This window comes from Dipteris shenzhenensis, chromosome 20 (genome assembly GCF_047967505.1).
Source record: "Dipteris shenzhenensis isolate YYH24624 ecotype China chromosome 20, Dip_SZ_1.0, whole genome shotgun sequence".
Taxonomy (NCBI): domain Eukaryota; kingdom Viridiplantae; phylum Streptophyta; class Polypodiopsida; order Gleicheniales; family Dipteridaceae; genus Dipteris; species Dipteris shenzhenensis.
The window spans coordinates 10,372,633-10,386,399 of NC_141615.1; the positions used below are offsets into that span (position 1 = coordinate 10,372,633).

At 42.2% G+C, this 13,767-nt stretch overlaps 1 protein-coding gene across 2 annotated transcripts; it reads right to left on the reverse strand.

The window, feature by feature from the left end:
- Positions 1-792: 792 nt before the first annotated feature.
- PTAC5 (plastid transcriptionally active 5) lies at positions 793-9,039 on the reverse strand. 2 transcript variants are annotated; one of them, XM_087391894.1, is made up of 6 exons: positions 7,950-9,039; positions 2,776-2,871; positions 2,517-2,648; positions 1,789-2,173; positions 1,600-1,637; positions 802-1,408 (listed from the first exon to the last, which is right to left on the reverse strand). In XM_087391894.1, the coding sequence occupies exons 1-6, from the start codon at positions 8,724-8,726 to the stop codon at positions 1,304-1,306; spliced, it is 1,533 nt and encodes a 510-aa protein (XP_087248020.1). In that variant the 5' UTR covers positions 8,727-9,039; the 3' UTR covers positions 802-1,303. The 2 variants fall into 2 exon arrangements, with proteins under 2 accessions (XP_087248021.1, XP_087248020.1); XM_087391895.1 differs by lacking the exon at positions 2,776-2,871 and having other exon boundaries at positions 793-1,408.
- Between the last annotated feature and the right edge of the window lie 4,728 nt (positions 9,040-13,767).

Below are 13,767 nucleotides of genomic sequence, written 5' to 3' on the forward strand. Positions count from 1 at the left end.
CCAAAAAAATGTGTGCATGTGTGTGTGGGGGGAGGGGGGTGCGTGCATGCATTTGTGTGTGTGTGTATGCACACACGCACCCGCATGCATGCATGTCCAAGTTCATGCACATGCATGGACACATACACACGCAGACATGCATGCATGCCCGATTGTAAACTTTTTGGAAACCAAACAAACATCTGTGAGCCGACTATGATAAAGGAAGAAAGCATGCACATCAAAAACTGACGCAGGTGGAAATGAAACCGATTTCGAGACCCCATGCCAAACCACATGTATCAATGTTTACACAAAAGAGAAATTCTACTGCAGGAGGGGAAAAATGAAAGGGAATATGCCTTACAATGTATGTGTATACTTCTATAGCAAGGGAGGGGTTGAGAAGGATGGCAAAGAGAAGCAATCGAAATAAAAAATCCCTGCAATAAGCGGAAACAAGCAAATGGATTGCAGCTAGTAGCCATTGCTTTGTAATAAGGGAGAAACAGTGCATGGAAAATGTGAAGCAGGAAGGCTGCAAGGAAGGTGTACCGCAAAAGGTTATGATATTAGAGGTTATGACATCTGAGGAATGAAGCAGGAAATCAGAGGAAGCTCCACCACAAAAGGTTATGATATTAGAGGAATGCAATCAAAAACTATTTCAAAAAACCAAAACATAAGCATTCCAATCTTGGCTAAAAGTTTTTCGTATTTACCCTTTTACCCAACCGAGGCATTTCTTTTTGTTAATGAAATCCCCTCCTTTGGATTGCTCTGAATTGCAAAGATGTTATAGCTCCAACCACTTTTTTAATTGTTCACAAACGTGTTGAGCAACAATGGAAAATAATATTTTGAATAATGTGCACGCACGAATGTTGCCTCAATCTTCTAAGATGCTAAAAATAAGGTACTCTGTATTGCTTCCGTTACTGGTTTTGAATATGAACTATGTCTACTGAGGACAAAGCAACATATTGATAGCTCAAGCACTCACTTAGCATATACTATCTGCAGGTCAAAGCATTCCTTAGTGCCTCCTTTTGTATGGGACTATGATTTGCAATATCAACAATCTAAGATAGGTTCTGAAGGGTTGTTTGTACCTGAGCCTACCTGAGTTACAGTCAATAAATACTATCGGCGAGGGAATTCCGGAAACGAGAGTGCCATTTAACAAGTTACTTTTTTGTATATTCAGTGATAATAGTGACCAGATTCAATATGCATCCGCAAGCTGACTTCAAGGTTGCCATATAGACGCAGGAGACACCAACAATGACAATTTTGCAAAGAACGACTAAATAGTCTAGAGGGCTTAAGAAGGGATATGCAAACCCTTTCCATCACAAACATCACAGCTGATGACTCCTTCACCTTCACAGTAAGGGCATTTGGCGCCTTCCTCTGCCCATTCTAGAAACTGTCAATCAAGAAGCTTTCATGAGGATTCTACAATTTGATGCAGAGGCAACAAACAGTTCAATGCTAGTTTAGATGTACGTCAGCACAAGCCAATTACTATTTGCCCATTCTGTTTCAATAAAGTATTTGTGAATGACCACACGCAACTTCACGTTTCCACAGACAAGGGTACAGACCCCAGAATAATACCTGTTCCTCAACGTTTAGCTCCCCAGTGCCTTCACATTCTGCAAAACAAAGTTAAAACACATGTTAGTTCAAAACATTAGTATATGCAAATTGGTTATCTTCTGGAGTACAGCATTCATAGAACACCAGAATGATAAAGCAGGTTTCCAAAAACCATCTGTACTCATGAGCGATATAAAAATGAAATACCAGTGCACATCGTAGTGCCTTGACCCTTGCAGGAAAAGCACTTTTGACCGACTGCCACAGCACCAGGACTGGGGCCATTCTTACTGACAAGACGACTTGGGTCCTCCCACCGGTTTTCTCCAAGCAGATACACACGATTCTGATTGACTTCTACACCATTGTAAGTGTTTTTCTGCATCTCAGGGCTTGGACGTTGTCCACTGGATCCAGCAGACCCTGAACCCTGTGCTTTCGCACTGGAAGAAGTTGAACCTTGTGATTTTACACCTTTTACAATATCTTGTGCTTTTACACCAGAAGAAGTCGATTCTTGTGATTTAACATCACCTTGCACTTTCACATCAGAAGTAGCTGAGGATGCTTTTGCAGGACCAACTGTTCTACCCTGCAAGAACAAATATCCAATAGCTTGGACTTCCTGAATTAATGTACTAACCTTCTACCAGTCTTGAACCAAGACACGTAAACAGAAGCCAACCCGTGCACCACACAAAGGCACATCTTCGCTTCGGAAGTTCACACCAGAGATGCAAAATTTGGAATCTCAATGCTTTTTGCACTCGATCCCTAGGGCCTCCAAATCCTCAAGCAAGCACTTTATCAACCACACAAACATAAAGGTTGGCCAGCCATGCAATGAGAGGTACAACGAATCCACTTAGACACCTGTTTCCTCCTATGTCATGGCTATCTTGTCCTTGAGTGTCAGGCAGTATATAATTTCTGACCTCAGGAGGATTGCTTCTATTAGAAGTGCTCCCTGTTCTCTTGTCTGCAGTTGGACTTTCAGTCTCCTGACCAAACAGCTTCATCAGCAGCTCAGTTGTTACAATTCCATCTTCTGATGTACCAATTGATGCCTGTTCATATCAAAGGAGACTGCAATCAAGCCTTTTTTTTCAACTGCCATACTTCAAATGCAAAAAGACATAAATAAGCTGAAGTTCTCATTTATTTGCAATTCATCATCTCAACTCACAGGCTTACTTGCCATGATCTAACAGCTCTCTCTGTACCGCTTGAAAAATTTGAGTATTCCATGTCTTCTTCTCCAGAATAGAATCCAAGCTTTTCAAGGGCTTCCTGATCAGTGGAGAACACTAACCTAGTCAGCTGGGAGCATACCTCCGTACTATTTTTTGTATGAAACTTTGAAACAGTTTCGTTTCAAAGGTTTGCACATGCCAGGCAGTTGCCAAAACACTGGTAAAGTTTCTCCATGGGCCGTAAAACAGGTCAAGCACCTACCCTTGACAAACATATTGCAATTCAAACTGTATGCACATTATAATTCAAAGTTCAAAATGTGTGGGCTTTAATGCACCCAGATTCAAAAAAAAGTTGACAGAATTCCAGCTGAAATTAAGTTCAAACAGGAGTGTTGAAAAACTGCCAGTTAAGATAAGCTCAGCTTCACAAAATCCAAATTCCAATGGCAACTAATACATACTGTGACATTGAACATCAACATAGAACAATGCAGTTACTACCAGGTAAAGAAGTGTGATGAAGGGGTACTACGGGCAAGGCTGGAAGAACACATGGTAAAGAACTGCAGAGTAAAGAACACATGGCAGACCAGAATTCGCAACCTAGGCCGTATGGAAATTCATGTATGGCAGAGCTCCATACTGTATGGTAGACGCACAGGACTTTTTCTTTTTTTCTTTTTCTTTTGGTAGGGGGGGACGGGGGGCGGAGGACGGGGGAGGGGGAGGGGGGTGTAGGGGTGCATTTCACCCAAAAAAAAGTGTGTTAGGGGTTGCTTTTTAATTCAAATATTAAATTTAGAACAAGGGGCATGGTTCAGATGTGTTCCCCTTTAAGTGTATACCCGTAATTATAAAATGTACCTAAAAAACCCTTTGGCGCTTTAAATTGATTTGGCACTTGTTTGCATGCCACCTCATCCCTTCTCAAGTTTGGTTGCTGTCCCTTCCTTCATATATACCTTTGTAAGACTAGAATAAGTCCAATCATACAAATTTAGATTTTTTGTTGTTCTAAAGATAAAAAATCTACACAGAAAATAAAAGAGAAAATAAAAGAGAATATGAAAGAGAAGAAAAAAGAGGTAAACAAAAACTTTTAAGAAAAACAAAAGGAAGACATACTTAGCAAGCAAAGCAACACTTATGTTGTCATCAGTGCCCAAGCATAAGCAGCTATACTGGGTTTCTAAAGACCCTCGGAGTCTCTTAAAATACGTCAAATAAACAGAAGAGAAAGAAAACAAGAAATAAAGAAGAAAGGAAGCAGGTGACTAAGCAAAAATAAACAAGCAAGTCAAGAAACAAAATTTTCCAAAAAACTGGAATATCGCTCTCTCTCTCTCTCACTCTCACTCTCACTCTTATTTAAAACGTAAAAAGCTAAATGGTCCTTTACACTTATGTATTGTTTCCTACAAAGAGTCAAAAATACATTTCTAACTTAGAAAGCACAAGCATACTCAAACAAACTCTCTTTTGAAACTAAAAGAAAAACGGGCTATTCAGCTCCCCGCTTTTTGTTTTCAGCTTATGTTCAATTCTAAACATACCTAAGGCCGATACACCATAGATAAAAGACTTCATATCTAAGATTGTGCGTACTTTTTTCATTATTTTCCTTGGATTATACCTCTTGTGTAATAGTAAAGTGATCAAATTACTACATTGAGTGATAAAAGACTCCTTAGTTGTACCTTCCTTCAGCCCAGAAGCCCCCCTCTGCACATTCTACTCTTCCAAGCTGTAGTCACTGCACGATCCACACAGCCCCATAGGCTGTAGAGGATAGACTCTTAAGTCATGACTTGTTGCTCTAGTATTTTTCTACAATCTCGATCTAGTAATTGGTTTCAACTTTGAGCTCTCCGTTTCAAGTTGAATCTCTGTGTGTGTATATTCACTTGCATGTATTGATGTATCTACATCAACAGTCAACTATGGAAGAATCTACTTGATTGTTTATGGTCATTAACCATTGCATTCTATGGACTATAGTCTCTAGTATATTGTCCCTCTCCCTCTCTATGCCTTCCTATCTCTTCCTCCAGCCCCCTCCCCCCCCCTCTGCCCCCACACCTCTCTGGGGAAAGAAATAATAATTTACAAAGGGGACATACTTGAGGTACCTTAATTTTTTTCCGTATGGCGCACATACTGGTTACTCATGTTTTACTTATGGTACCACCTCGCTCCCCGTCCTTGCCTACCCTCAAGATCTTCCTGTTGTCCCTTATTGCTCTCTGGTTACCCACTCCGTCCTGCTTGGCCCTCCTACCCACTGCTGCGCAACATCCCCCCCCCCCCTTTTCCCTCTTCCTTCCCAGGTCACATCAGTATTGCCTGCCCCTCCATCTTGCAACAGCATTCTTTCCATAATTCCTCCCTCTTCTGCCTGCTCCCCTTCCCCAAAAATTCTGTCCCCTATGCTGCTTCTTTCCTCTCCCCCCTGTTGCCCACCACCACTCCCTCCTCTGCTGCCCCTTCAGCTCTTCTCCCCACCCACCACTGCTGGAATGTCTTTCCTGCTGCTGCCCCTTTCTCCCATCCTGCCCTTCCCCACTGCTCCTTCCTTTCTTCCATGAACAACCTCCCTCACCCTCTTCCTTCTTTTTGCTCTCCCTGTTCTCAGCCCTCGTGCTGCTCATTTTCTCAGTGCTGCTAACCCTTTCCTCTTCCACCCGTGGTTGGGTTCTTTGCCTCCCATTGCTCTCCTTTGGAGGCTGCCCCTTCATACACCCCTCCTATCTCCTTTCCTCCCGTCTTCTGACATTTAACTTGGTAACTCTCCCCCTTCTTTTCAGCTTCCAGAAAACACTTTTTGTGGCTTTGACTGACAGGATAGCATATCCTGTGGTCTGGCTTAAGATACTCGTGACAGCTCCTTCAATTCCCACTACCCTTAAGGTCCCACTCTCTACTCAGGATACGCAATAGCTGGAGAGCTCTGTACAAGAACTTCCAAGATAGAGCAGTGGTAGGGTGCATTGTTGGCCACACTCTAGAGTCAACCGTAAAAGGAGATTTGATGGTATACAAACCCCTAAAACATTTCGTTAAAAAAGCAAACAGGGCAGCCATCAAGGAGAATAGAAAAAAAGAAAGGGGCAAGGGTAGGGAGGGGGCGGGTATATGGGAGGGATGGGGATCCTCCCAAAAAAAAAAGTCCAGAAAACTCTTGGACATACTCCAAAGACACCGGGATTCCTTTTTGGATTCCAGCCAGGCTCATACTGCCCTTAACGGGGCTTCTATTGATCCATGCCCACATAGGTCTGAACAAATGCACCTAAGACCACCCATTTGATTGAGAACTGAAGGAATGTGCATGAGACCACCCGTTTGATTGAGGACTGCCAAATCTCCCCATATCGTGGGTAATTCCAAAAAGCCATGCTGCAACAGCTACTTACAGCCTCCAGTAAAACCACGAACAATCAGCTTGCCTAATAAGGCCCTGCTGTACTGCTAAGTCAATGATTGTAAGAACCCCCTTGCCTGGTGAGGAAACTATCTGCCCAGCCATTCTTTCCCACTGTCTGTCATCCCTCCATTCCCAGCCAAAGAAAGGAACGACCTTGGAAGCACCAAAACAGTGCCACGTGACTAACAACACCTGGTTCACTACCAAAAATTTGCCAACTAAAGAGAGTTTGACACATCAATAATATAAGAACTCGTGGCAGATAATAGCAAGGATTGGGGCAATCTGCTATTGTCATAAAATGTTGATCCCAAGCTAGCAGCCAAGGTCCCCTATCTAGCCCTTAGGGTTCCATCTTAAGCCCTAAGCCTCTCCCCATGTCGAGGTAGAGAGCAACCAAAGAACTTGTACTAGCTAATGCAGCTGCCATATGCGATGCTATACTGATCAAGGAGGGAACAAACACACCAACGGCACTAGTACTCTCATACAAGGTGGTAGTATCGGCCAACTCAGAATCTAAGAGCTCAAGGTCTGAACAAGTCGGAGCCTTAGGACTACCATGCCATAATCGAGCCCTCTCACGTAAGAACCAAAGGTCTCCTAAATGAGGAGAGGAAAGAAGAAACCAATGCTGACCATGTCAATAGAAGGAGCAAGAAAAAACCAAGGGGCCATGTCAGTAGAAGGAATGCCCTGCACCCCCCTCCCCGCCCCTTGAAGACTTGGCGGAAAATCCCCAAAAAGCACATATCTGGAGATCTATCTCATCTCCATGCATGCAATGATGCTATTGATAATGTGACCTTGTTCTTGTTACCAAATAGTTCCCCCCAACGTAAAAAAGGATCCATTAATTGCCATCTTGTGCATTGTGCTCCACAAGAAAACCCAATCTATGCGGTTCATACGCCTTCCCAAATTCCACCAAGAGAAGGCAAGAGACTGCTGCCGGTGGTTTTGGGGGCCCGGGGGTGGGAGGGTGGGAGCAGGGGGGGTCGAGGTTGTTCACTGAGCAGTCAAAACTTAGAAGAGGATGGGGCTGGGCCCTAGGGCTGAGAAGAGGAGGGGCTGAGAGAAGGGGGCTGAGAGAGGGTGGGCTGGAGCTCAGAGTAGGGACTGAGAGAAGGGGTCTGAGAGGAGTATCTGGGGCTGGGAGAGGCTGAGAGGATTGCAAGACAGAGAGACTGCTGGAGCAGCAGGAGCGACAAGAGACAGTGCATGGGCACCAATCAGGATCCGAAGCCAGAACCAGAACACATTCTGGGAATGCCAGAACCGTGTTCCTTCACAGCCTAGCATACCGGGCACAGCCTAGTGATGGGTGGACAACAGATCTGACCAGTGGGCCTTTGTGTACATATTGCACTCCGTTTGGGAGCAAGGTCAGGAGTGATCCTGCAGAATATCCGAGCATCTTGGATACTTTTGTAAGCAAAACATGTTCTATGGATTGATTCAAAGATTGAGGTATCCGAAAGTTCTCAACTGGCTCCTTGCTGCCTAAGGGGCTGGTTTGCTCGAGCTCGATCAGAAATCCCTATTTCTGCCCTACCCGTCGTCCCCCAGTTTCATAAAACTTATAAACATGTTTCAATGCAAATTATGAGCCTTAATATGCCTCGACTACTTAATTGCGCAGTTTACATAAAAATTCAATACAAGTGATACCGGCTAGATAGTCACCTGAGAGAATTCCATGTAATTTTAGACTTTGTGAATGCCAACGCACTAACTGAAAATTATACCTGCATCGATTTCACTTCATCACCCTCTGCACCCCTCTTTAAGGACGTCCGGTTTGCAGCAGAGCGATTTGAGATAGAAATAGATTCTTTTGATGGTCTTTCTTTTGACCCCTGAGGACTGGGACTGCTACTTATAGTAGCAGTTTCGAGAGGAATGTCAACTCTCAGATTCGCAACTGGTGATTGTGAAGATATTTCGCTAAGAGTGCCAGTGACATTTGTGGCGAAAGATGCAGCTGAAAATTTGGAACTATCAGTCCCAAGCGCACTTGCAGTGTTCAAAGACTGCAGAAGGCTAGTCAAACTGACAACGAGCTCAGAGACAGCCACATCTTTCAGCTTCTCGTCGTTCACTTGACTTTGCAAGTACGCAATTTCCTGTTTCAGAACTTTGATTTCATCCTGAACGGAAGCAGAGTGTTCTAGCAAAGCCTTGCGCTCAGCATACCATCGAGCCTCCTCCCGTAGCCACCTCTCCTCCTCTCGTAACCACCTTTTCTCTTCTCTTAACCAGCGAGCTTCCTCACTCCCCCACGCAGATTCGTGTGCATCCAGCACTGCTAAAATAGCAATATTTGAAGAAACCATACAAACACCAGAGAATCTTCTTTCTTGACGATTTCTTTTATGAAACCCAAAGAAACTCTGCCTGGCGCGACCAATGTTAACAGCCGTAAGGGGGAGGAGGGAAGCACTGACAGAGGGGATCACTGACGGAGGGGAGGAGCCAACTCCTAGGCTAGCTGGGCTGGCAGTCAAAGGAGTGTGAAGCGCCATGGGCGAAGGAAGGATCTCCCAAAATGGGCTGCAAAGCGCTCTGTGTTGGGCGTGGACGCTGCGGACTTGTCGGCCTGCGCAATGCCCTCGATCAAGAATTCATCTTCTTCAGCAAAGCATGGTCTGAGATTCTTGAGGAAGCTTCACTGCCCTCAATCAAGGATTCATCGTCTTCAGCAATCGTCGCAGGTTCTTGAGAATTTGAGAAAGCTTGCAGTTCTATATGCTGGGATTGAATTAGAGGGCATATATAGTTAATGCAAATCTCTCATCCGGCAGCTCACAGGAATGTAGCTATGGCGAGCTCGCAGACATCCAGCTATGGTGAAAATGATAAAACCTTGGGGATGACTCCCACGTGGTAGCTAACCATTGGTTGCCCTCTCCACCTCGCGCATCCTCAGCCACAACCTTCTTGCCCACGTGGGAGCTCCACATTGGTCCCTGCTTGCATCGTGTCACTCCCACGTGGCAAACTTCAGATTGGTTGCCCCCCACCTTGGCATCCTCAACGAGACCAGGTTGGTCACAAACGTGGCTTGCATTTCCCTAGAGAGAAATCCCCCACATGACTGCCACTTCGTAGCTTTCCAGTGGTTGCCCCCTCCACCTTTGACAATCTTCTTGTCCCACGCGGGAGATCAACATTGGTCAGTATTGAGTTGCATGCAAACTCATTGACTATACTCCAAACTTATGAACATTCTTTTCATGTTATCATCTGCAACAAACTCTGAACAATAAGCTAACCCATCAGGCAATTGCATTCCCTTAAACTTCCAGCACTCATGTCAAGATCAATCTGACAAAGTAGTGGTTCCGTAACCATTGCAAAGAGCAATGGAACCAACAGGCATCCTTGCTTAAGAGATCTCTAAAGGGAGAAACTCTAGTAATGATAACCATTAACAGAAATCCTAACCCATGCATTTAGGAACAACATTTTAACAAGTCTACAAAAACCAGTTCCAAACCCGAGGGCATCCATAGTTCTCAAAGTAAAGTCCCAACTAATCCTGTCATACGCCTTTTCTAAGTCCAAATTCAACATCAGCACTTTCTCATTTTGTACTAGAGTATAATCAATTGCCAATAGTGCATTAAGAACTGCCTCATCTAGGTTTTTGCCCGTAACAAACCCATACTGATTAGGGTGTATTAATCTCCCCAAAATGAAATTAATCCTATTTGCTAGCAACTTAGCTATCATCTTATAAAAGGTGTTAAGCATAGAGAGTGGTCTCCATTGACCAAGCTTAGTCTATTGTGCTCTTCGGGATCAGTTTAATGATTCCCATGTTTATCCTGCGTGGCATCAAAACACACCACTTCATCAACTGTAGCATCTCACCTTTGCAAGGGGTGGTTTTTTGACAAATTTTTTTGTAGCGAGTTTGAGAGTTTTTTTTGCATTTTTAAAGTCAAACAGCATTGGTGGTAGCAATTTCAACCATGAACCTTACAATCCATATAGCCTATTGCAATGAAATGTTCAAACAAAGTCCATGATCTTTAATAACCTACCATCGATTTCTTTGATCCATAAACATAGCCATTCTGGTGACTAAAAACTATTTCCTATTAAATGTTTAAAACAGTAGTATCAAACATATAATCCATGTAGTCTATGGAAATGAAATGTTGAAACAAAGTTACAAGTGCACTCTCTTGGTTGTGGCTGTAATGAAATGTTCAAACAAAGTCCATGCGCTTTCATATCTTATCAATTTCTTTGATCCATAAACACAACAATTTTCAAGGCTAGTAGGATTTGATAGATACAATCCAAAAAGTACTGCCACATAGCATTTACAACCAAAGGTTAAAAACATCGCAAAATTATGTGAAGTGTCAAGCCAAAGGCATAGCTAGCATACTCAATAACCTCCATAATATCAAGCTAAGTTGTCGTGGTTTCCACATACACCCTTAAAGAGGTTAGTAGCTAGAGGACCTCTCTCAATGTGAGATATGGTTGGTGTATCACCATGTAATCCAAATTGTGTCCCAATACATGAATGTAGACAAGGTGCACATGCTTGCAAGGCACAAATGGAACTTGTGACATCTGTTGTGTGAAGTCTTCGCAATTGCATGTGGGGTTTACAAATTTCACTGTATATGTTTGTCCTATAAGGTTGAAAGCAATTGTGACTAGTAAATCTTTATCAACATACATCCAATTTCCAGGGGTCTCTGAAGCTGTCAACCTAAATGAGCAGTCAATGCACTCTATGGTACAAGACTTTGAAAATAGTGTCACTTCATTTTGCGATGGTAAAAGAGGGTGAAATTGTTTCAGATATATTTCTTGGACCTCCCTATTTATTGTGGAGTCCACACATCCGTTTATGTTAGAAAAGATCATGGACAATAATGAAGTCTAATGCATGCAATTTTGTTGCTTTAAGAGATGTCAAATTTACTCCCTTTTGCAATGGCCATGCTAGAGGTGCAAAGTGGTGCACCACTGATTCTATTGCTTGGTGACCATGCATGGAAGGCATCATCTCCACAAAACTAGAAAAATTGCAACTTTTGACCCTAACTATATTACATTCTTTCTTTAAGCAAAGTGGTGCACCAGTGATTCTATTGCTTGGTGACCATGCATGGGAGACATCATCTCCACAAAACTAGAACAATTGCAACTTTTGACCCTGACTATATTCCATTCTTTCTTCATGCAAAGTGGTGCACCAGTATCATTGACAGTCTGCATAAATTGGTTTTTAAATGTGTCTACAATTTTATTAAGCTAGTTTATTAATGTTAGGTATTGGATTATTGGCTTGCATTTTATGCGTTCCTTTGCATCCCTAAAAAGTATAAGGTATTGGATAATTGGTTTCCAATTTAAACACAAACATACCCTTGCTCCCCCCTTTTTTTCTTTTTCGTTGTACTGATCTATTCTTTGATACCCTTTTATTGGTACTTTGGCAACCATAGGGTCTTTGGAATGTTCAAATTTTCTCTTTAGAATGTACTTTGGTAGCTATAGGATCTTTGGAGTGTGTCTAAAGAACCTTTAAAATTAGCCAATCTAAGGTAGAGAAACTATGAAGCCAAAATAACTAGTTTATCTTAAAAACTCGCTACATATATTAAAGCAAGACGAAAATCAAGATCAACTAATTAAAGTAATTAAGGGTACCTAGGGGGGGACTATAATTTTTAATCAAGAGAAAACAACTAAAAGCAAAACTTAAAAGAAAAAATAAAGAGAGTTAAAGATTTAAGAAAAGCAAATTACAGGAATATTAAAAAAGTTTTAAGGCAATTTGAGAGAGAAAAAAATAAAGTCAGGCAAAGAAGAAAAGTAAAAAGGAAACAATTAAAGGGAAAGTGACAAAGTAGAAAGCTTTGAATGTTAGGGATTACATACAAATATAATTACATATGTAATAGCTAAAAAGTCAAGGAAATCTTTAAGAAAAATAACTATAAATTTGAGAACATCCGTAAAAAAAGAAAATTGAAGAAATTGAAGAAGAAAATGAAGACAAAATTAACTAGATTAGACATTAAAGAATAGAGGATACCATTCAAGATTAAGGGGATTAAGTAGCTTAAGAAACTAGCTTAATGGGTTAAGTAGCCAACTACCAAAAACAAAGAGCGATGAGGAGCCCTGCCAGAAGAGAACTCAGAGTGGTACTCGCCCGACTGTACTCTTAATTCCTACTTGTGGAGAGTGCATCGTGATCCGAGTCGCAATAACTAAGTATAATAAGAAGGAGACGGGTGATAATTGTGACAGTTAAGTACCGACTAAACTCCCGGCCAACCAAGCACTAGGTAGAAACAGTGAGTGAAGCAAACCGATCAAAATGGAGAGCAGCAAAGGAAGATAAAGTTTTATAGCAAGAGCAAGCAAGAAGCTTAGAAAGGGTGAATGTAGAGAGCTATGGATGTCCAAAAGGGTCGTGGTAGGCATGTTAATGACCAAGAGAGCATAGAGAGCTCATTATGTAGAGAAAAAATGAAGAAAGGTTACTAGCCAATCAAAGCATGATCGGCTAGGACGAACACAATAGTGCCAAAAACTACACACAAGTTAGGAGAAGGAAAGTTCAACCAAAACTGCTCTATGAACAGTCTATAAAAGAGAACAAGCTCAACCTTGAAGAGGTCGCTAGAACAAAATCGAAAGCCTGTGCAAGATCCAACAAATTTAAAGGAAGCATAAGTTGGCAAGCTGAGCTCTTCATAGAACCTTGGATCTATGTTGCTAGTACACACGTAAGAACCGATCAATTAAAGAGTACTTTTCATGAAGAGACTAGAGGAGCTGAAAGTAGCGCATCGTAGGTGTACTCACAGACTATAGCAACACTTTAAGAAGGAGAATAATCGAGAAATGGAATAGGTAGAGAAGAGGGGGACATGAAACAAGGAGGGGAGAAGACCGGGTGCAATGTCTTCTTTATCATTATATCATCAAGGATTGCTCATTGCTCTATGTTCATGGCGCGTATAGCAAAATGGAATGTGTTTTCTGGCATAAAAGTTGGGGCATGGTGTTGAGTTTTGGCCTTTTCGTGGCTACTGTTTTCTGAAGGTTCATCTCGTTTCCAAGGTCAAACATGTCTTCTTTGTTGTGTCCTGTGCTTATGGTGGTTGAGTATGTTCGTCCACTTGAGGTGCTGGATGATGCTCTTGTGCGACTGAAGGGCTTGACAAACTTGTCTTGTAGGTTCGTTTTAATCACATTTGCATTTGAATGGTACATGTCGTGCCATGTTAGACGCTCATTAGAGAGTTGGTGTTCATGGTTTTGAAACGGAAGATAGAGCAAGCAAACTCCCTATAGTGATTCTCTAGGTCCTTATTCTTGTTGTAATTGTTAAAGCGTATAATGCACCCATGTCTTCTAGAGGCTTTTTGTGTAGCTTTGGGGTGTTGTGTTCACTTACAAAGGTTGCAAGGCATGTGTCGTGAAGTTGACTTCTCTGTCGTGAATACTTTTTGATGATGTCATCAAAGAATATGTTAGTACTATCAGCTTCATCAGTTCCAACTGGGCATGCCTTTTCAA

What these genes read in the sequence shown, in the direction of transcription:
- PTAC5 (XM_087391894.1), bottom strand. Translation starts at nt 8,726, where the DNA reads ATGGCGCTTCACACTCCTTTGACTGCCAGCCCAGCTAGCCTAGGAGTT. An exon ending in AGGCACTACGATGTGCACTG is followed by an intron (nt 1,638 to 1,788) that starts GTATTTCATTTT and finishes TTTGTTTTGCAG; the next exon opens with AATGTGAAGGCACTGGGGAG. An exon ending in AGCTAAACGTTGAGGAACAG is followed by an intron (nt 1,409 to 1,599) that starts GTATTATTCTGG and finishes CTTGATTGACAG; the next exon opens with TTTCTAGAATGGGCAGAGGA.